The following is a 25,571-nucleotide window of genomic DNA, read 5'->3' as shown; positions in this document are numbered from 1 at the left end:
TAAACTTTCGGGTGCAGATCTGGTGAAAAATAGTATGCACACCAAGGAAGAAGATAAGACGTCCTAATCCGTATTCACAACAATTTTTTCGAGCTCAAGGAGCTCGAAAACAGCGGGAAGTTTTGGGGGTGGCCCGCATGGACAACCGATAGACCGTTTTTTTTTCCTACGGTTAACATATTTCAATTCTTTCTAACGTTAAAATTATTACGAGAGTGAACTAAGTGATTTTCAAATAAACTGTTCTCACCAATAAAAACACAAATGATTGAATAAAATATTTCATTGGTGCGTAAAGTTATTATTTATCGAATAAAATGCTTCCCGTTCGGAAATTTCAGTTTATCTCTGAGAATGGCTCATTTGAAATTTCCATTTGCTAATGTAAGAGCAATAAGGACTGTTTCGTTTGTTCACATGTGTGTGAGAAATAGAATATATTGCAAATAGATGGCAAATCCTCTTGAATAAAGAATAAATATCATGATTTTATTTTTTTGATTCAATCAATAACATCAAATTATTTAATATCATTTAAAGTTACGGAATTTAAAACGACGTAAAAAAATATTTAATTTAATTATGACTTTATTAACATGAATTTGAATATTCATTCTATCTAAATATCAGTCTACATCAATAGATCATAGAATAATAATGGGTTGACTGATTCGATAAATTTAACCAATTGAAGTTCATTGATACATTACTTATATGACTGATTTGAATTTATAGTAACAAATTGAATTGATTGAATAGTTTTCAAATAAATCGACATAATTCTAAGTTCTAAATTTTTGTTTCAGTACCAGATAGCATTTACGAGATGTTATGTCATAAGACGTAAAAGTTTAATTATGTTATTTGTTCTTAACATCTAATAATAAAAATTCGATCAATACAATTGTAGATTTTGAAGTATTAACCAAAAAGAAAAAAATTTCTAACCTGAAGGTATCTGATAAGATTACTTATGGTAACAAACTTTTACGTTAATTTACGAATAACATTAATAGTCGCTGTACTTATCAAGTCTCTAGCATGACAGAAAATCGATTGTTGGACCAAGTAATGATTTTTAACCCCATTAGAACTTTTCTGTTAGAGTAAAGATACTAATTTGTCAAAGTAAAAGGATTAACTTGTTGTGTCAAAAATAATTCTTCTTAAGGTAGTTCCTACGTGGTATAGTATAGTCAGAGTTTTTACTATAGACAAAATTTTAAAAGCCTCGACACACAGACATTCAGACAACGTTGCTCTGAGTGTTTATGTATTTTTGTTTATGGTCTCAGTATATACAAATAGTATTGCGCTTTCTAATAATAGTAATATGTTTATTTATTTATTTAATCGTTTTTTTATTTGTAACTAATTTAAATAGTGATTTTAATACTTTAGTTACGCAGCTGAATTTTACTAAAACCGTGAAAGATTTGAATTTCCCGCTTTTTACTCTACACTATTTCAGAGAGCGTTGCGCACGGCGTTGCCAGATCACTATAATTTGTTAAGTGACCAGGTTGGAAATGGATTGAAAATTATTTTTTTTAATTATTATGTCTCGATAACAAAACGGTGAGGTGCTACTTTTACTTTTTTAACTTATTCTAAAAACATTTTTCAACACTCTCCTACTTTTTATTCCAATTCTGTCGAGAGAATTTTTTAATGTAATAAAAAATAGATGGAGAGACCGGACATTTTACATGCTTTAAATGGGGCATGACCCTCAAAATCGCGAACTTTGTCTTCAAATATTTCGTGATCTAAACGGTAAAAAATTATGAAATTTTAGGAATTCATACATAAAGCTATTCTAAACCTATGAAAAAAATTTCAGCCGATTATGTCGAAAAGTGGTTTCATGCTGGAACTACCTTAACTATCAAGTGAAAACTTTTGAGGTAACAGATTTTTTTTTGTTGTGCTAACAGAATTTATTTTTCTGTAAAGCGATAGTAAATGGATTTGACTAAATACGCAAAAATATGTACCTCAAAAATACTTTTGATGATTTTACAAAACATTTATTATTAAAATATAATCTTAATGTTTTATTTTTTGGTTAAAAACTTATCTTTTTACATTTATTTTCTCATTTATCAGCAAAAACTTAGATGAGTAATTTAACGAAAAAACTTTTTCAAGTTTTAAATATATCGTATATATATTACCAGGTCAATTAATCTTCTGGGTTACTTTTTTTTATACAACTTGGCAACTATTATGGACCCCCTATGCATTTCCTACTTCTCTGAAAATGACATTGATCGTTCACAATTTTTTTTTCTTTTAACAACTACTTGTCTTTAATATATAGTTTTTTTTATTATTATTATTCTCTTCACTTTTTCTTCTACCTAATATAAGAGGCCATCGTCATCTCTTTCTGTGCGGCGTTTTTTTTCCATCATCACTTGCTTTCATTTCCTCTCACCGTGTTTTTGTCCATTAAGCCCAGCTACATTGAAAGTAAATTGCCTCGCACGACTAGTGCACCCTTGAATTTCCTTCTTTTTTTGTTTTTTCTTTTTACCGCATGATAAGTATGAGTATTCAAAAATAAAGTACTATATTCATAGGTTAAGCGGTAAAAGTGATGAAAAAGTTTTATGTATTATTATTATTTCTATTTTTTTCTAAAGTTAAGATGATATTTATAAGTTAAAAAAAGTGAAACAGTTGGTACGACGTACTTATATGTGAATTCTGTTTTAATATCTAGCTGCACTTCATATATATGTTTACGAGAATTTATGAAGTACATGTTTTATAAAATGTGTTTTATAGTTTCAAAGAGTCTGAATTTTTTAAAGAAAGGGTTGTAGGTACATTATGATAAAATGACTGCGATATTAGTTAGATAAGCTAGACGGATAGAGAAAAAAGTAATAGAACCCTTCAAAGTGAACGAGCTACTTTAAAGTTTGTATTGTAAAACATAATACATTGTGTAGGCTTCGAAGTGATACAACGATAATTGAATTATATATTTTCTTTTTTCTCTTTTTCTGTAATACTTTACAAGATCATTTTCATAATAAAAATAGAATAAAAATTAATAGATCCACCATAAAGCACCCTCAGCACTTTCGCGCTTGAGGTGTGCAATATTTCAGAAATACTCAACTCTTTTCATTAAATGTGATACATTTGATAGAAAATTGATCCAACTGAGCAGCCCTAGAATTTACGTTGTCTTTGAGCTTGAAGAGGTTCGAACGAATCTTATGTAAAAAGAATTTTACAAGTTCAAGATTTAAAACTTAGTATAGATACTATTTAGTTTCTTGGAAAAATAATTTGAGAAATGATATTTTCTAAGTTTTTATACACATAGTTTCATGGCCAACAAGTTTTCTTATGACTTTCTATAGTCGTCTCAACAAAAGCTTGGGATTTTTTTCCACCAATTTCTTCCCCTACCACTATAATATCAGAATGAGCGCATGCGCAATTAAATATGCGCATGCGCCAAAACCACCAAAACTAACATTCAAAGAGTGGGGGAAGAAACCGTGGTGGGAAAAAAATCCCAAGCTATTGTTGGGACGACCAGGGATGCCAGATTGGGCGTATTACCGCAATTTGGGCTATTTTGAATTATCTAAGAATGAAAAAAATATTTTCTGAACTTCTTACTCTGTTCTCGGTTTATTCCCACGTCTTCATAATTTACAATAATTCCCGATAGCCAAATTTGGTCACCAGAAAGTTGGTATCTGTGAATTGTGATCAACTTGTGGACAACTCGACTAATATATAATATTCGTAATTTGTTATTCATCAATATATTTTCAAGAATTAACGATTTAAAAATATTTTAAAATAAAATTTTAATTTTGAGCATTCATTATAAATAAAATATCGTAGGCAAATAGTGACGTCGGGTATAATACTCGACGGAACTTATTATCTAAGATACTATTATTTCTAGCTATCGAAATATTTCATGTTCATTGAAAAAATTAATAATAACCTTCTTATAAATTTTTAATAATCGATATACTCTGTTTTCAATTAAAAAGTGGCGAGTTTATATTTTTAATTAAATGTGCTATTTACTTTTTTTAACTAGCTATCCTGAAATCTTCATTTCAACATTCAGAACCGATGTATTTAAAATATATAGCAAGATAATCGTCTTTTTATAACTTTCTATCTAAATAAATAAAGATAGCTATGGAAGAGAAGTTAAACGATGCCGAAGAGAGTCGTTTGGTCCCTATATTTTTCCCTCTCAGCACGGCGCAATATTCCTTTGTCTTAAAGTATATTGCGGGCTAAAAAAAAGTACCAAAAAAGTTAACGATAATAAAAATGATCACAATACTAAAATAAAAAATTACGTAAAAAAGAAGTATCGAAAACTCCAGGCACTTAAACCAAAAGTTGACGAAAATTCAATTTTTTCCTTCTCGTGTCAGCAACATAAAGTTTTGAGTTATTTTTCGTTACATTTATTGCTTTATTTTCTCCTTTTTTTTCTTTTTTTGTAATACATCAAACTCACTCAATGAGTCAGTTACCAGTGAAATCTATTGGAGCATAAAAAAAAAAAAAATATATATATATATATATATTAAGTAAAAATGAACTCTCAATTGTTCGTCCAATTATAACACGTTTGTTACACAGATAGGTGTTGAAACATGTTTCAATTTGAAATTTTTGTGCTCACTTCCTACTCTTCATCCTCGTCTATTTCCTCCTAGCTCTCAATCCGTACATATTTGAATACTATATACAAGTTTTCAAACAACTAAAACAACTACACACCACGAATATTGCGTTTGAACGCAGAGATATCAGAATATGAAGTTTCATGTGATTACATTGTAGTATGGTATTATACTAAATTCAAACCTTCTCGTGTTCTAAAATAGCTAACAGTAGTAAGCTAATTTATGACCATAACCATTGGGCGTTGCTCCTCGTTGTACACTCTACATTTTACATTACATTGAACCAACTTCGAAACCGTAATTACCACGTAAATTGATCAATAAATTTAACAGATTCTATTAGCATTATTATTATACATTTAATATTAATTTTAATGTACAAGCAGAATTATTTAATGTTCATATTATTTTCTTTAATAGAAGAAGTTTATAGCAATAAAATTTGTGTCATTAAAATTTGAAACTACACGGAGAGAAATGTCAAGTGAATATACCTATGCAGCATAGTAATTATTTCATTACTCTATAGTTTGTTTTACCAATCACATAAGAGCGGCGGGACACAAACTATAGAGTAATGTAATTATTACTATTCTGCATAGGCATATTTACTTGACATTTCTCTCGTGTATTCAATTAAATATAAATTTCCACTATCCTTCAATTTTTGTAATGTAAATTTTATTCTCAAAATCATCCCAACTAATATTTGATTTAAGATTTAAAAAAAAGGTTTCGTCAATTTTTAACACGACATACTTGAATTTAACAACTACACAGTAACTTCGGAGTAAATTCAGAACGGATGATTTTTGCACAACTCCATTGCGAAGCAATGAGATGTGTTCTGTTAACGCTTAATTGGTTCCAGCTGTTTCACTCACGTAAAAATCATATTTACATTTATTACATTTATTCAAATATTCTCAACTAGAACAAAATTCGTACCATTCGGAAGATAATTTATTAATAAATAAAACGAAAGCAATTTTTCAATGTACGGATTGTCAGTATGTACGGAAGTAAGTAAACACAGTAATTTAAAAAATACTCAACCAATTGATCTATTTTTTTTTATTACACTTGAATTCTTAAATAGAAGAACTATTTCAAAAATCACTATCTAAATCTGTGAATTTAATCGTAATTAGTAAAAACTTAAATCTGAAGATTTATGAAAAAATTTAAGTGTCATTCAATCATACATTCACACATGCACATCTAACTCATATACACAACACATACTATAAGTATAATACACACTATATTTATTACACTACACTTACTATTGCACTATACCTGTCATACAATAATACCAACTTGATGTTTCTGTACGGCAGATCAAGTTGGTAGTTTACACACATTCTACATTCAGCTACCAAACAATACGAAAAGCAAACGCTCAACGAGTAACAAATGAAATCTAATCAATATTATAAGATTGTTATAATAATAAATAATATATTGATTATATACTAAAACAGTACTGGTAATGAATATATATGTGAATCTTTCCCGTACAAAAATGGATTGATCACTCATTGATCACTGACTGATCAATCATTGATCACGGATTGATCAACAACTCATCGTTAATTTATCAATAATTGATCATTCAGTAATCAACCATAGATCAATGAGAGATCACTTAAAGATAAATAACTGATCGGTCTGAGGAGAATAATCTGATAGTGATCAATCAGAGATCAGTTAGAGATCACCCAGTGATCAATCAGCGACAACCTATAGATCATTCGGAAATCGCATAAAAATCGTCCAGTGTTTAAATCAGAATCACACGGTGGCCATTTATTTATCAAAAAAGGCTCTTTAAGGAATCATCAAGCAATTTTTATCCCATCACTGGACAATTTTTATGATATCTCCGACTGATCTATAGATTGTCGCTGATTGATCACTGGGTGATCTCTAACTGATCTCTGATTGATCAATATCAGATTATTCTCCTCAGAGTGATCAGTTATTGATCTTCAAGTGATCTCTTATTGATCTGTGGTTGATTACTGACTGATCAATTAACGATGAGTTGTTGATCAATCCGTGATCGATCATTAATCAGTCAGTGATCATTGAGTGATCAATCCATTTTTGTACGGGTTATTTAAATAGTGGTAATAATCCCCACATCTTACATATGGAGACGCCATCTATCGGTCATTTTTTGAATGAGCAAGTGATTTGCGCATGTTTGGATTTTCCAATTTTTTATCTATTTAATCTTCTTGGAGTGAAATTCACTCCAGAAAGAAGTTCATTTTACTATTTAAACTTCGGATCAGAGTGGGAGCAGATTGAAATAAAATCCACATCACTCCGCTGAAAAAAACTCTCTATTCACTCTATATGCAGAGTGATTGTTTTTAAAACTCCGAAACTCTGAGTGACGAAGTTCGCTCTAAAATTTTATCCAACTAAGAATATTGAACGGACGTGTACGTATTTATATATTGATATATATGTAGATATAACAATATTTAAGACGTCACGTAGTTAATTAAATCAAACCACGGAAGATAGCTGAACGTAAGTCAAATATGGTGTGAGAGACTAATACGGAATGAAAAGTGAGGTATGTTGAGATGTGCTAGTGACTGCGGCCCCAAGTGGACCGAATTTCTCATCTTAAAAGATGAGTGTGTGCTGCTGCACATTATCTGAGGATAATTTATTGGCAGTTTGCTCATCATACTTAATAAAGTCCAAGGTGATAAAAAAAGACACTGAATTAATTTTTTATTAAAATCATTAATTTTGCAACAAAAATAAAAAGAGTTATTTTGGTAAACTATTTTATGTATTTATATATTCATACTCATGACTTTGAATATTAATTTATGAAATGGAAAATACAATATTGGTTTACGGCATCGCTCGCAGTGCTAACTTTTTTCTCAGGGTATTATTGAATGTGCCATGAAATCATAAAAGCTTCTATAATGACGATTACACTAATTAATGAATTTTGTTGATGAAATTATTGGATACTGAACCAGTTTATTCTTGTGTGATCAGCAAAGTTTCGTAATCAGATCATCTATTGTAACTAGCAAATGTTTGAGGTATTACTTCGAATTCAATGATTTAGAGTAAATTAATATACCGATTACAAATAGAATAGAAAGAAAAAGTGTCTAGTAATTAACAAAGGATGATAATTAACAACGCATCTCCAGAACTATAGTGTAACGGAAACTTATTTTTACATATATTACAAAATTCAAAAGTTGAACAATCAAATTTTAAAATCATACCAATGTTCAAAGCACGATTATAAGGAAACGGTTCATCTGACGAAAAATTTCAATCCAACCTTTTTTGTAGAGTATCAAATTTCCTTAAAAAAATGTGCCTAAGTCGATTTCGTTTACCTCGATGGTTTGAGAGTTATGAGACAAAAACCCGCTCATTAAAAAAAAATCAAAAATTGCGATGATACACCTCTTAATTTTAATATGAAGGGCTCAAATTTTCACAATAATTTTTTTTTGTCATCCCAAATAATATTTTCACAGTATCGTTAAAAAAAAAAAATAGTCGATTTTTTTGGCCCAGTCTAATAGATAACTATACACCAATAGTAGTTTTTTTTTTTATTTTTTTACTTACCACTAAGAGAATTAAATTAAATCAAGTTTTAAGGTCTGAGAAAGCTATTCTGACTTTCGACATATTGTCCACGTGTATGTACGAAAGTTCAGTAGAATCTCTCTATATTTGACCGATCTCTGTATTTGACTGAATTCTCTCTCTATATTTGACAATCCTGTCTCTCCCTACGACTTTTCGTTCGGCCAATCAAAAAAAAACTTAGTGGTGGGCAGAAACTGATTGAGTCTCAAATCATTTTAGCGTTAGAAGCCGCATTTGGTCGTCAAAGACGGTTGATTAGTTCAAAAAACCGAAAAAGGTCGAGCTTTTGAGACCAAACCAAGGTACAGAAGAATATTTTTGAACTTCATGAACTCGAAAAAGTATTCACGATACTGCTTATGATCTGAAGAAACTCGAATACTACGGAAAGTTTTGGGGCTGGCCCGCAGGGTCAACGATTTTCCAGGTTTGTTAATTTAATTCATTATACTAAAAAAAGAAACTCATACTAGCGCTATCTTGCATGACTTTTTTAATTATTCTGTTTATTTGAAGATCTTTTATGTTATTGTAGCAATATGCTTTTTTTACAGAAAATGTAAAGTATACTTGTTCATGCACAACTTCAAATTGAAAAATTTTCTTTCAACCGGTAAAAATAAATTTAATTACTTTAATTACTCAAAGACTTTTGATGTTTCTATTTATCGTATCGTATAGATAAATATAAAAAATTTTTTACATATCGTACTTGTACTGTAAATTAAATTTTCACCCTATGACTTTCAAAAGAAATTATCCACTTAATTAATTAAAAGCTTTTGAGCTTCATATATAATTATGAACTTTGTTTCATTTGAAAGTAAATTTTTTTCGGGTAGCTATGACTCGAGTGTATGTTACACCTTAAAATTAGGAAAGCTTAGAGTAGCCATTTATAAAAATGAATTACTACCATACGTCAGATTTAATATGTAAAATGAATTTACACATAGATGCAGTTTGGAACTGGCAGTTACTGCAAGCTGACACAATAGCCATAAGACGTGATAGTCACTCACATGTACATAAAATAGCAAGTATACAGTATATGAATCTTTATACGTTTAGATGCAATTGAGGGGATAGAAGAAAGGTGTCAGAGATAGGGCTTGGAGTAAAAGTCTTAAAATTTCTTATTTCTTTGACTGTTTATGAGTACTAGTGGCCGTGATTCAGTAATTAATAATGTAAGCTTAGCAAACGTAATTGCTAATTAGCTTAATTTATGGCAAGCTATTAACTTAATTTAAAGTCAAGCCATTAGCATTCTTTAAAAAAATATGTATTTATCGTTTGAATGATTATCGTATAATAAGCATTATAATGAAAAGATATTTTTATAAGCTTCATTTAATTCCTAACTTTTGGCTTTGGGAAATGTCACAAAGCGTAGTAATGATCAGGAATTTGAAGCAATGCGAAGATTATCAATTTAGCTACCTTTACGTATGTGAATCGTCAGAAGTTGCTCGTCATAGGTAACGATTAAAATTGGGGTTCAAAAGACCAATGACCAGTGACACATTCAAAACAAATCAAAGTTAATGATATGCAAATGTTATATAATGGAAATACTATATGTGTTTACAAGAACTTATTGTTTTGAATAATCTGTTTTGAACAAAAAGTGAGTGATGTTTAAAACGAGACCTAAAACATGAAATCCGAACATCCAAAAAAGTGTGAGAGCTTTAGAGTCGTAATGAGAAGTACGATAAGGACAGTTGCTTATGACGAGATTGCTTGTAATGAGCTCAGGCTGTATTTGTTCAGATAAAATAATTTGTTAAATTCTCAGTACAAATTACTTTATCCTCAGTGCCGAGTCTTCTACTGTCGAACATCGTGTGGCTCAAAATCTCTGACGTCAGACATTACCCCCAATCTGTGACGAAATCACTTTTTATTGCGAAATTTTTTCTAATGGAGTTTTCTAAGTAGTAATTAGAAAAAAAAAAAGGAATTTCATCATTATACTTTTGGTTGTTCTTGAACTGATTAGTATTTTCTAAACTAACTCGTCGACTCAAGATATATGAAAACGTTTTCTAAAAGTTGCATTATGAAGACGATATCAATAGTAGAATTTTTCTAAGATACCTACCGAAAAATCATCTGCTTATAAATTAGTTAGTAAAACTTGAAGATGCGTATAAAGCTATACGAAATGATTTGGTGCAACAATGAACTATAAACAAGAAGAAAAAATATTCCTAAAAGTGGTAAATCTGCCTTTTATACAGCTAATACTATAATTCACTACTTTTTGTCATCCTTAGTAAACTATCGACGATAACCCGGATAATCTCGTTATAGTATATACTCTTAGTTCTTTGGTTACATATATATATCTTCTCTTATCATGGAATATTTTTTATGGGATACCCTCATATGTATGTCTACAGATAAGCTATATTATATTGCAAATTAAATTATATGCGATTGTATTATATTATCATTATATTTAACTGCACTGCTGATTATTCTTATCTAGGGTATTCAACAAAAAAGGGTTTTATTCGTAACGGTAAAAACGTCTTGATCTACTGTTGGCAGATGTAAAAGAGATAAAATTTTAGAAATAAATATTTTAGCTTTGAATTTTATAGTTATATGCGTCTAAAAGTATGTATTTTTCATTGTGTAAGTATTGGTACTGAACAAAAACTATGAGGAAATAAATAAAAATTATGATAAATATCAATCGATAAATAATGTCATCATGCGTTTATAAAAGCTTGGCTGAGTTTCAAAGTTAATTATTGTATTTATTAGTCGAAATATCTGTCACTATAATCGGTCATTCATTGGGCAGTTTACTCTACTCCAATGCCTGTTAAAAGTAACCTTCATAATAAATTTCGCATCGTTATTCTAAACTGTTTATAAGTTTCAAATTTTTCAAGATTTTTATTTTGAAAAAATTCAAATTCTGATGGATCATTAATTATTAAGATACCATTTTTTTGTTGATATTTAATCAAAAGAGAGAAATAGGATTGAATTATTAGAAGTGTTTCTGATGTGTAATTTTTCGTTTAGGAACAAAGGCAACTTTCACTTTTGTTTTTTGAAATTTTACTTCAGTTACAATATTATAGGATGGATATTTCTATACTTATATTTTTGTTTAATAAAAAAATAAAATAAAACGGTTTGTGTTTCTGTATGTCATAAATAAATAAAAATTTTCAAAGTAACGTATGTCTTCTGGCAAAGCTTCTAATATTTAATGACATTTTAATGGTCACGATGTAAAAAAAACACCGTTGGTGTACTTACGAGAAAAATTCGCAGTGAGCTTAACGTGCATGCTTTCATACTATTTGAACCCGACCTCTTTACCTCTATATTCCCTTTATTTATTATTTTTTTTTTCGTTTACCATCTCATCATACATCAAACCATTTTTATTTAAACTTTTGAAAAATTTCATACAATGAAATTCGCATTTAAACTCAACTCTCAATTCTCCAATTTCTCAATATTGTACGTTAATTAATCAATTGAAAAACAAAAACAGTAAAATCGTGTCAAGAGATGTTGACAATGGGTTCAATTTGTTAAGAAAAACCCTTTGACAAATCACTAGTGCTCCAGAAACATGCATTCACAATTGATGACTATATGGTAGTACGACAAGCGATAATATAAAGAAGAAAAGAGAAAAAAAAAACAAAGTAATAGGTGGTATGTATATAGATATATATGTACATACACACTAAAACTTTCACCATAACCATTGCTCACTCGTCTGACGTTCTGAAAATGCAGGTTGTTTATGTTTCCCGGGGTGCACCCTCTTCTATACTTTTGTACCAACAGTTTCGTCTTTTCTCATTCTTTACTCAACACCTTCGGGGACCTTAACTATAGCGGTAAATACATAAGGTTGATCATCAACGAATGCTCCAGAAAACTAAGCATTGAAGTAACGAAACTTTCATAACAAACACTGAAGTGTGCGGAAGTATATATTTGTCCGAGTAAAAAAAAAAAATAATTTATGAATGTCCTAAAAACGAGGATAACAGAGAACTTCAAAATTTGAGTAATGGTAAAATATATATTGACACAAAAATATGATGTACATTTAATAGGGGTGTGCGAATATCATTCGAATCGAATTATTCGAATAGTTCGAATTATTGGAATAGTTCAAATAATTGTCTTGTGCTCTTAAATTAATCAATTTCGATGAAAAAGTTATCTTGTTCAGGTGTATTTGACTCAATTTGAATATTTTTTTCATAGAACTCATTACTAAAATAATAAAAATTTTATTGTAAGAAAAGTGTCATCCGTTCGTATCTGGAATGAAAAGGTAAATTTCGTATTTTGATTCGAAAATTCTACATCAACTAAATAAAACATGCTACACGGCAAATTTTTTTTTAATTTTCCATGTCAGACAGTCTGCAAGATCTCTTAGAAATTTGATTTTCGAAAATCGGACCGAAGCCAATAACTTCCCGAATTTTTGCAAATTTACAATTTTCTTAGCGGGAAGTCAAAAATGTTGATAATTACGACGAATACGAATTCTTCTTTAATTTAATAATTAGTTTATTATTTGGTTTGAATTCAGATTATTCAAATAATTCGAACTTTTAGAATAATTCGATTCGATTCGAGACGAATAATTCGTAAATTCGAATATTTGCACATCCCTAACATTTAACGATTGATGTAACGAAAATAATTAATTATTCGGAATAACAATGGATAATAATAATTATTTGTATTTTATTCTAATTGCGTCAAATAAACGTATCATTGATTGTGTATAAATATTCATGTCATCATTTTCATAAATAAATCATTCATTAAATATAAGTGAATTGAATCATCAGAGTACAATTTGCAAGGATATTCAATTTTTCGAACCTTATAAAAAAATAATTAGATAGTAATCCCGTAAAAAAATACTACTTGATAATTAATAAAATAATTCAATCAATAATCTGAATTGACAAATTTTTGAAAATTGGGAACAAAAAAAATTAAAACGCATTAGCAGAATGGAGAAGTTGATTTATTTAAACGATTAAAAACAATCCATGCAAATGTGCCGAGTCCAACGAAAATGTGAACTTTTCCTTCCAGCGCGTGTTCCATTTGGTGCACCCATATATTTTCCACAAACCGGGAGTCGTACGCAGCAATAATAATATCAGGAAATGATATTAGCTGGTATAGAGTGAAGGAGTGAGAGAGACCGATAAAGGGAAATAGATAAATAGAGAAAGAAAGAACACCGTTGGTACGCTGGGCGAACATGTCAGTGAGAAATAGCTTCCACATGAGAGAACGCAATTAATTTTAACGTCGATGGAAACAGATACAAGTATAAGTCTATATAATTAACGAAAAAAATAAAAAATAAAACCAACCTTTATTTTTTATTTTAATACGAAATATTTTACATCATTACATAAATAATTCAACATTTTTTTCATGATAGCATACAATTTTTTTTAATATACTTATAAATATACATTATGAACTGAAATTTACGAATATTTTCGCCGTTAATTACTTTTTTATATTTATCTAGTAAGAATCTCGAAGTATTTTATATTTAAACAGTAGAGTTAAACTTGTGAACATCCTAGCTTTGATTCCCCTCCACCTTTCTTATAAAAAAAAAAGTAGAGGCATCCGTCTACTACCGTTTGTTCTAAAACTTCGATCCCAAGAATTTTAAACCCTTCGTTTTCAAAGTTAAAGAATTTCAATTCACATAAGTTTTATTTTAAGCAAAAGTATTTTATTAAAAAAAAAATTATCTAACTTCTCAATATAGACGTATAAGTATAAGAATATGCGTTCACAGAAAAAAAATTCCAGTTTAATTTACTATGCTAACATCGTAATTTTTCCTATTGATTATTGTAGTAGTGGACTATACCTTTAAAATCATAATTTCTACGACGTACACGGTAACAAATGTATGGTGTTTATCACCATGCTGATATAGTCTCAAGACAGATACTAAAATAATATGTGAAATATTCTAAGACAGTATTGTAACGAGACCCAGAAGTATGGCGTTATTTACTATACTGTATAGTACTGGAGCTATTGTATTGCTCACACGTATGCATAACAGGCACGGCGAAACAGCATGGCTTTGAGACCCATACTACAATGCCGAGGGCACAATGCTACTAGTTTTTCCCGCCATAATTTCTGGCGTATCAATCAATGTATACTATCATATTACCACCAAAACTATATAGATGTCGTTAGAGTAGGTTCATCGGCCAAAAGCACTGTGGATACGGCAACGCAGTACGGGCCTGACGGCCATACTGACATTGCGGCGTCCGCGACAACTATTGCCAATGTTACTATTCCCGCAATGGTTGAATCATCTATGCATACAATTTTATAACCTATAAAAATCTTCGATACTGTACAGTATGGCATTCACGCCCATACTGGCATTGTGATATCCGCAAAATATTTCTTACCGTGTAGCATTGGAAATTTCATTAAAGAAATAATACTTCAGACAAATAACACAAAGTCTTAAGATCTTTGGTATAAATTACGATGTGAACATCGTTAAATTTGAAGTAATAGTATATTACACACCTTGGGAAGTAAAGTAAGAAATGTCTCAGATCACATGTAATTTTTGGCCGAGGCGAAGCCTGAAAATATAGTTCACGATTACGATGTTAACATCGTAAATTTTTGTGGAATTTTCTTTCTATGAATCTTAGCTTTTGAAAATTTTAAAACTTTATGCATCATTTGTGATCGAAAAAATGTCATGTTAATCGAAACTAAACAAAAAATATTTGTAATTGCCTTGTATAAGCCAAAAATCTTATATAATTTATTATAAATCATGTCACGATATTTCATCCATAAAAATCGTATGACTATGAAATTAAAACAATAAGGGTAGTAAAAAATAGAACTGAATAAAAAGCTCAAATGTTTTAAAATTTGATTTTCAACAGAAAAGTCATAAATCCTGAGTAAATCCAATCAGTGGAAGGTTGCTCAACAACTTTGGGTGGTCAGCGGGCAACTACTGCAACAAGGACATGAAACATCCTCGTTGGAGGATTCTCATGGCAGTTGGATTTGGCGAGTAACCTCTGAGTACATATACAACTAGATTATATATATATATATATATATATAGAAATAACGTGAGGGAAAGAGATAATACTCGAACTACCACAACAGTCGACATGGACAAAGCGACTTCCTATGATGAATTGCTCTGACAATGGTGGCAGTATACCACCAGCGTCATACCATGATCATAAATATACTTGTACTCGTGCCTACGACGTGCACGTACATTCTATCCTATACTATACTAGCTTAGGAATATTTCAGTTGAAAAGTGGGTGAGTATAAAGGGTGAGTGAATAGATAGGAGAGTGAGGAAGTAAACGCATAACTGCAACTCGTAGAGTAAACTGTGTCTCGTGTGTATGTAAGGGCAACATTTTCCACGTATTCGTACAACTGATGGCTTTAATGTGACGCTAGCTAATACAGTTGGCTCGACCGTCCAAACGAGCATGCTTTCCATAATGTATACTCAGTAATATACTCCAAATAATACATTATGATTTGATAATAGCATTAGTTCAGTAATATACAAAGTGATTTTTATTTTAAACAGTAATGGCGAAAAACAATTGATTATTTTGTGGTGAAGCCATACATGAAGAAACCTATAAACTGACCTGTTGTTGTAAGCTAAATAAAAGCATAATAATGATTATAATTCTTTAAGGGTGAGTGAAGTTTATTTATATGATACTTGTTTCTGTCAGCAAAATTTTTTAAAAGATTATAGTTTTTTTAAAGTAAATGCCAACGATCAAATTTCAAATCTGAATCAAAACAATGTTCAAAACTATTTTTCGATTATTAAAAATCCTTCATTCAAGCTTATCATTAACGATAAAAAAAATTTCAACATTTTATAATGCGTAGCTCAAAGGTCCATGTTATAATAAAATTAAGTAATTAAAATTCATTGTTACAGTGAAGATTTTAATTTTCAACTTTAACGTTTTCAACTTCCCACCAAGAAAATAAGAAATTTAAAAGAAAAAAAAAAGGATAGTATATTGTGTGACAAGGGATAAAACAAAACAATTTCAGACCAGGGTGAAGTTATCTGCCGAGCCATAAGCAAGGGCTGACATCACCCGCATTCTGAAATCATGTTTCATCCTGTGTCACTCACTGTATTTTTTATGATTACCTGCATTGGAACTTCAAGTTTTAGAGTCAGAAAAAAGTTAATTTAAGACTAATGGTGTGATCAGCTATTAGCGTAAGCGTAAATTGTCATATGCAATTTATAATTAAGCAGAAGCTATCACAGTAGATTGTATAGTGCGTGTGTAAGGAGAGGACTATTTGACGAGCGTCAAGTTGCTGCATAAGCTAATAGCTTATGCATTCATATGAGCACGAGGGTGAATTACTACGAGCCGTAGGCGAGTGCGGCTATTCGCCCGAGGTATAGTATCTATACAAAGGTATAGTAAGAATATGAGTGAAGAGTAGAAGGGATAGGATCGAATGAATTTACGTTCGGCATTCGTGCCGAAAGTAATGACGAAACTATACTATATTCTGCAATGTAAGAATCAGTCTCTTTGCTACCGCCAGGTGGCGCTTGACAATCTTTCATAGCAGGTATTACAAAAAAATTATTTATTACTTATAGGGGAGGAGGGGGAAAAGTAGGCCCCTTCAAATTTTCTATACCCCAATAAATTTGGACGGATAATAAGCTTATCGAAATTTCTTATATAATGAGGGTGTAAATAGACCACCAAAACTGTTCGTTAAATATAATTTATTAAGAAAGTTGAAGATAATAAAATTACGTTTTAAAGTTATATCACAGCAGACTATTAAAATGACTTTTATATTATTAAAATACAATTGTTTTATAGTTATTCGCAAATATCACACGTGTAAAGAATAAAAAATATCAAATCCGAAAATTTTTGGAGGGCCCACTTTGCCCCTAGATTTCGATTTTTCAATTTTAATGGACGCAGCTTAATGAAGTGAAAATATCAAGGGTCTAAAAAGAAGTAAACGCGAAAAAAAAATTAATGATATTATAATTATTTTCCTTAAGGGCCCACTCTGCCCCCCTCTCCCCTACTTGTAGATTTTTCCAACTTGTATTTTTTATTATCTAACCATTAATTTTGACGAAAAATAATAAAGTCCCAACTAATAATAAAATTTAATATTTCATGAAACTCTAAAGTATATTGAACGTCGATTGTAAAGCAAACAAATATTCATAAATCACTCGTTAATAACCAGCGCTCAAATTCTAGAACACATTCGGAAATATTTAAACAGCACTCGTATTGGTGATCAATAATCGCAATCTCAAATTTCAAAGATGTTTGTGTGATTTTTTCCGCAGCAGTAAAACTTTTGTATTCCAAAGCTTTATATATTCCAATCACCAAATACAAACGCAATACACACACATATATCTCAACTTTTTGTGTAATAAATTGTATTTATATACATAAAATTTTTCAGTAGTAAAATAACACTTACAAGTCTTCGTAAAATATCCACGAACAGTTTAGATAAAAAAAAAGAAAGAATAATAAAGAAACATTTGTCTCATGTTTTACAATTTTCCTTTATTAATCGATATATTGGTTATATATGTGTGAATGTATTTGTTGTTACTGTAAAGTTTACGATCGTACGTTGTTATTTCGCAGTTTATGCGTGTACGCATATGCAGAGGAAGATCGAATTCAATAGATGAGTTACTCGTGAACCTTTACCATTTACTCAAAATTCGATCAAGCAGATGTTTGCGGTATTCTTTATGCAAATACTCGAATCTTTTTTAAATAACAATAAATAAAATTTAACAATAGTTACAAATAGATTCATAAAAAAGAAAACGTTAAAATTACGACAATGAAAATAATAAAGATAAATAAAAATAAACTATTTTTATTTATTAAAAAATTTATTTTTATTATTATGATATTTTTTTTGTGTTTAAAGATAAATCACTTGACTTATTTTTCTCATGACTGAGCACACGTTTACTTGAACTACTGGATCGAAGAGAGGTCGTATAACCGACGGCGCATCGACCGGTGAGGCTGCTGCTACAACAGCTATGAGCGAAAACGACGACTAGACTACTAGTATGTAGACTAAAATGACAACGCTTCAATACACATATTTCAATGTGAAAATAACGATATCTTACATTTTTTAAATCATAAAAAAATTTGTTAACCTATATTTTATTATTTACTTCAGTAATATTATAATACTATTGTCTTTTGAAATATACTACAGTGAGGGTAAAAACAGTAAATTTTTTTTTGTTTTTATAAATATTCAAAATAAGTAATAAATTTCTAGAAGCATGAATGACTTAACCCGGGTCAAAAATAAAACTTGATTCAGACTTGATTTACCAAGTCGAAATTAGGAGCCGTTTTTTACAAGACAAACTCAACTTTTTTATACGGAGGTATGAAATACATTTTCGCCTTGGTTTAGACTTAACTGGCTTACTAAGTCACAATTTAAGACGAAAAAGTCGAAATTGACTTGGTTTAGACTTATTCGACTTAAATTTTAAGACGAAAAAGTCAAGATCAACTCAAAATTGACTTAAGAGGGGGAGGGGGCAAAGAAGGCCCCTCAAGGAAAATGATTCTAACATCATTAATTTTTTTTACGCGTTTAATTCCTTTTAGACCCTTGATACTTATTTTCACATCATTATGCTGCGTCCATTAAAATTGAAAAATCGAAAATTAGGAGCAAATTGGGCCCTCCGAAAAATGTCGGATTTGATATTTTTTATTCTTTACACGTGTGATATTTGCAAATGACTATAGAATAGGGTTGGGTTGAAAAAAAACTATTTTTTTGTTTTTCTTGGCGTGGGGGTAGAATTTGTACCTTATAAAAAAAAAATTTTTTTCAAGAAAAAAAAAATTTTTTTACTCAACATTTTGAGGTGGCCCACTCTTTTTTTGAATAAGTAATTTATTAAACGGGGTAGTTCCAACGAAAAAAATTTTTTTTTGTCCAAAATCGTAGAAAACATCTAATAATTGTCGAATGTGATTTTTTTTCTTTCACTTTCATTTTGATTCAAAAGAAAATGCTTTTCATTTTTGATTTTTTTACTTAAATTACAAAAATAATAGGAAAAAAATTTTTTCAACTCCTGACTTTCAATTAGCTTTCAAGGGGACACCCTACATATTCTAGAACACCATGTAATTTTTTTCGTTGGGACTACCCCGTTTGATCAATTATTTATTTTAAAAACGATTGGGCCACCTCAAAATGTTCAGTAAAAAATTTTTTTTTTTTATAAGGTACAAATTCTACCCCCATGCTAAGAAAAACAAAAAAAAAGTTTTTTTTCAACCCACCCTACTATAGAACCATTGTATTTTAATAATATAAAAGTCATTTTAATAGTCTGCTGCGATATAACTTTAAAACGTAATTTTATTATCTTTAACGTTCTTAATAAATTATATTTAATGAACAGTTTTGGTTGTCTATTTTAACCCTCATTATATAAGAAATTTCGATAAGCTTATTATTCGTCTGAATTTATTGGCGTATAGAAAATTTTAAGGGGCCTGCTTTGTCCCCTCCTCCCCTACATCTTTTTTCCGAATAACTCATAATAATAGTCAAATTTTCAAAAAAAATTTTTTTCATATCAAAGGTAAAAGAAATGCCCAAATGCTCTATTGAACGTCAAAATCGGTTTATTATTTCCAAAAATATTGCTAATATGGAATAAAAAAACATCGATTTACTTCGGTACTTTTTGCTATAATTTATTACTTGAATACACTCAAGAGCTCGAAAATAGCGGGAAGTTTTAGGGCTGGCCCGCAGGGTCGGGCGGTTTTCCGATTTTCTTCTCTCAGTTACATGCAAATTGAAATATGTAAATCACAGATTAACGTGAATAAATAAAATATTTAAATATATATTAAAAAATAGTATGCCCCACTTGCCCCACATAGCTCTACTAATTATTTTTTATGAATTGAACATAAAACTTTTCACTTAGTTGGAATTAATTAATAAAAATCAATGATAAATTTTTTAATAAAGTTTAAAAACAAAAAAATAGAGAGTTAATTAAAACTCTCGAAATCGCGATCCTATCATAGTTAAACCAAATACTTGGTTATTATCTCTGATAGGTTCCCGAGTTGAGTAGCTCTCTCAGTTCATGCGGATATGTAATCAGGGCAGCATTGGTATATAACCAGCGAAATACAAATTTTAATTTCATGATTTCATCAATTATTTGGCTTTACACTTTATATAATTATTTTAGTGAATCTGTATGCTCAGGATAAACATGCGACAAATTATAAACTGTAATTAAATCCTCGCAGTTGTTAAATTACGTAGTTTTAAATAAAAACTTTATTTATAACAATCTATCTATGTGTACGACAATTAAAAATATGTAAAATAAGTTTAATTAATTAAAATGATTTTTCTTTATAAATGGAACTAAACTTTTTTCAAAACTTTTACTAGATATCCTTTCATTAAAATTATAAAAACTTTAATTATTAATAAAGTTCTATTGAAAAAACTTTTTTATATTTTTTTTTTTTTTTTTTTTTTTTTTTTTTTTATTACCAATTTCAAGTTAAAATAAAAATTTTCACATTTACTGTATAGATATTATAGTGATGATGGTGCCTACAATTTTAAAAATTAAAACACAGCTTACTACAACACATAGTAGAGTAACTGACCCGTACGTTTCGGCTTAAATTTTGAGGGCCACGACTTGCCTCTGAGGTCGTCTGGTAAAATTCCGGCATTATTACTACAACTCGTTCTCTCGTCAGCTAGTCAAGTACTATACCATCGCAAAGGTAAAGTAAAAAAGACACGAGTGAGTGAGTAAGTGAGAAAAAAAAAATGTAAAACTAGAGTGTGCGTGGATTAGAGTAAGCGAGAAAAGAGAATGAGAGTCAGTGGTACACCAACACTACTAGTACCATCTCTCCAAGCTCAAGCCTGACACCCACCAGCCCACCCACCCACCCACTTACTCACCTAGCCTACCTCACCACCAGCGACATCACCCCCACCAATTTTAACCACCGTGCTCGACACACCCTTCACGCGTCGCTGCGGTGCACGGTGCAATTGCCAGAGTAAGAGAAATGCTACTGTACACTTCACAACCATTGCCTGTCCGCTAGACACGATAACTCGAGAGACTTTCTCGTAAAACCGACCAACCGAAATTTTTTTTCTATTTTATAACCAAGAGTAGTCCATCGTCAACATTAAATTACTCAGTGCACTGGAGTGTAATCGCTTCGATGGAAAATCCCCAGCCATCAACTACAAAGTATGCTTAGCTTTAAAGGAATTTTTTTATTTTCGGTTGAGAATCATTAGAGCGTAGTTCTATTGTGCTATGAACATTTTAAATATTTTTCCAAAAATACGACCGGATATTTAAGAGATAGCTCAGAGTAATAAAAATAATTTTATGATAAAAGCCATATAGTTTAAGTTTTATGTTTCTATTTGGATTATTCCTTTTTATTTTTATTATTTAAAGAATTTATTAGGGGAGAGGGGGGCAAAGTAGGCCCCTTAAGGAAAATGATTATAATATCATTAATTTTTTTTACGCGTTTACTTCTTTTTAGACCCTTGATACTTATTTTCACTTCATTGTGCTACGTCCATTAAAATTGAAAAATCGAAAATTAGGGGCAAAGTGGGCCCTCCAAAAAATTCGGATTTGATATTTTTTATTCTTTACACGTGTGATATTTGCAAATAACTATAAAACAATTGTATTTTAATAAGATAAAAGTCATTGAAATAATCCGCTGCGATATAACTTTAAAACGTAATTTTATTATCTTTAACTATCTTAATAAATTATATTTAATGAACAGTTTTGGCGCTCTATTTTGGCCCTCATTATATAAGAAATTTCGATACGCTTATTATTTTTTGAAAATTTTAATGGACCTACTTTGCCCCCTTTTCTCATATAATAATATAAAGTATGTTTTTAATTCTTAATTAATCCATTTTTGTCTCCATAGCATGTTAACTTCATATTCAACGAAATTTCGATACTTAAGGACGTTCATTCGCTACGCTAGAGTCAAATGAGTTGTTCAATTCTTTAAATATGTAGTGTTTATTTCAATTATCAAGAAATCGAAAATACCTGGAAAATAATATTCAGTTAAAATCTTTAGTTTCTCGAGAGCTAAGTTTTTTTTGGTGTCATAAATTACATCTGTTTTTTGGTTTAACATAGTAGTCATAAACGCATAAAAATAAGTTCGAGTGAAATTTTAATCTCTAATTTTACAACAAACAGATGTGAGTTGCCTGAAGGGTTTGTTAATCCTTAGATTTATGACTAGTTAGAAATTCAATTTTAGTGTCCTTGTAGTGTACTTATATATTTTCTCATATTTTTGTAAATTTAGTTTTAGACAAATTTCTCGAGTAACCTGCCCTCACTCTTAGTCCTCAAAAAGGTGGTGCTTAAACCCTACCATTTTAATTACGACCAATTAGCTAAATTTCTATCCCTCCCACACATCCGTTAAGGGCAAGTTATCACTTATAATTTTTGTATAACACTTTAACTTTTGTCACGTAAGAGAGAGGAGTTCGTGAATCCATCTGTCAAGCTTTATGCTGTAACAATATACGTAAACATAACTAAATGTAAAGTGTATTTATTTAACAACCTATACTCTTTAATTAGTAGTATTAGGAGTTTCTTATATGAAATAACATGAGTACTAAATTTTTATGAAATTAATGTAGCACTTGAAAAAATTGTCAATATATATTAAAAATATTACAATGATTTATCAATTGTATTAATGTATATAAAATATTTTTCAAGTATTTATTTGCAGATATCAGTAAATTTAAATTGATGACTGATTTGACTCAATTTTAACAGCTAAATAAATTTGGCAACAACACTTCTCTCAGCTGGCAAACACACATATACCCTGTAGAGTCTAAGTAATGTCATTTTGTTGACAAATTAAAGAACTCTTTTGGATTATGAATTAACTCATTATCAACTTTTCAGTAACGGAACTATCGAAGCTGACTATATATTTCATTCAACGTTATTAAAATAATTTTTTGGAGATTGTATACTTGTTTCTTACAGCTCTGATTATAACCTATGTAATATTTTGACACTTTTAATGAGTGTATATGTGTATGTGTAGCTTTCGGTGCAGTGCGCTGTTGCCAGTTCTCAATATGGTGGAAAGTTCACCTAAATTATTTTCAGTATCTCAGTTTAAAAAATTAATAATTAATTAAAACATTCGATAACACTAACTTTTTATAACAAATCTCTAAGCTATATATTTCAAAGAATATTTTAAAACAATATTTATTATGGTATCTACTTAAATAATATAAGTTTAAAATTTAAAACAAAAAAAAAATCTGATCTGCCATAAGACTGTATGTTAAAAATTTAATTTTCAATCGTTAATAACTTTTCAAAATGATCCACAACGAGCTTCCAAATTTTTAGGAAAAATTAGTATAGACTTGAACTTATCAAAACTAAAAAATAAAAATTTTTATCTACTATCGAGTCTCATGGATGAACATCCTTAAAGTGATTGCAAGGAAATTAAAACTTTATCAATATACTTAATTATTTTCTCCAGTAACGGAAAGATAAATTTAGTGACACAATGACTTTAAAATTTCATATAAATTATCTATTATAAAATTCAAATTTACACTAGTTTTTCTGTGGTAAAAATATCGTGCGTAGTAAAATGAATTATCGACTTACCACATCGATGAGTTGCGAGAGTTTCAGCTTGATGCACACGCGAAGGACATCCGAAGTGTTAACCACAGGACGTACCAATTTGTTGTAATTAGATAGAAGGTCGTCATAAAGACGTTTTGCGTCGGGATTACCGGCAACCGCGCCATGTACCACCAACGCGGACAGTAACCAGACACGAAGAGTTTCCCCGATTATAGGGGGCATTATGGACCCGGTTTACCCCCACGATGCTGACGCCTCGATATTCCTGTTTAAACGCACCACCGATAAATCGTCTCTGTTGAAGAAAAAATTTATTACTTTTCTTTGGGAAGTATCAAAAATGAGTATGCGTAGAAAATTTATATTAATTGTATGTATATAACTTTGAGGTGATTTAATTTTGTTTTTTTTTCTACACTTTCACTCATGAAATATAAGCGTATGGTAAAAAAAAAATTATCAATTTTCGGTTCAAATGCGTAAGTTCAAGAGGTCGCTCGAGAGTTTTGAAAATTTTAGAAGCATAAAAAATTGTTCTTTTTTCAAATTCACCTTCTTCCTACGGCAAATTTCATTGCATACAGGGTGTCTTAATTCCTCTGTAAAACAAATAATGTCCTGAAAATTTACCTTAAAGCATGAATTTCCAAAGATTGCTTAAAAATATCGAAAATTCGAAAAATTTCAAAATTCTCGCACGTCTTTCCACAATTCATGTTTTGAGATAAAAATTTCATTGTATTCTGTCTATGCATTTACATTCGTTCTAAAAAAGAACGACTCAGAAAAAAAAAAACACTTAACTATTTTTATAGTTCTAAAACTTTCAAAATTCTTTATTACTTTTTTGAAAGAAAAGTCAAAAACCTTCATGATTAACGAAAAAATTATCTCTTATAGTAATTATCTAACTGTTTCAATGCGGTCCTACTCATAATCTCGGAAAATAAAAAAATTTATTCCTAATCAATGTTATATTTCATAGAGATGGATTCTATATTTCGGGGGTATAAATTGTACAGTAGGGGAGGTCGAACAAAATGGAGAAGCCGTAAAAATATACAATTTATTGGAAGCATTTAATAATTGTATAAATAAATCTTAATGCAAAACTATTGATCAAGAAGAAGAAAAAAAAATTGGTTATTTTAGAGATGATCAATATTCTGACAAAAAGCCTCCTAATCTGACGATTTTTGCGTTACTGATTTTTTTATGTATATCTTCCTAAATTTAATTTTGAATCCTAAAAAAAATGTATTTCTTCAAACCGCATTATCTAAAAACTATTTGATGTACACGAAACCGAAATCAAGATTTCTATTCGAAATTGTAAATCTGTAAATTATTTTTTCTTTAAG

At 30.0% G+C, this 25,571-nt stretch overlaps 1 protein-coding gene across 2 annotated transcripts in view; it reads right to left on the bottom strand.

The window, feature by feature from the left end:
- Window positions 1–25,571, bottom strand: part of LOC130671121 (acetylcholine receptor subunit alpha-like) — a 230,535-nt gene that overhangs the window by 191,014 nt on the left and 13,950 nt on the right. For both annotated transcript variants that reach the window (XM_057474836.1, XM_057474837.1), the window contains one exon: window positions 24,229–24,505. In XM_057474836.1, coding sequence (XP_057330819.1) covers window positions 24,229–24,432 — 204 coding nt within the window. In that variant the 5' untranslated portion in view covers window positions 24,433–24,505. The remainder of the gene's footprint in view (window positions 1–24,228; window positions 24,506–25,571) is intronic.

The sequence above is a fragment of the Microplitis mediator genome, chromosome 7 (genome assembly GCF_029852145.1).
Source record: "Microplitis mediator isolate UGA2020A chromosome 7, iyMicMedi2.1, whole genome shotgun sequence".
Lineage (NCBI taxonomy): Eukaryota > Metazoa > Arthropoda > Insecta > Hymenoptera > Braconidae > Microplitis > Microplitis mediator.
This window is presented reverse-complemented; position numbering and strand designations above follow the sequence as displayed.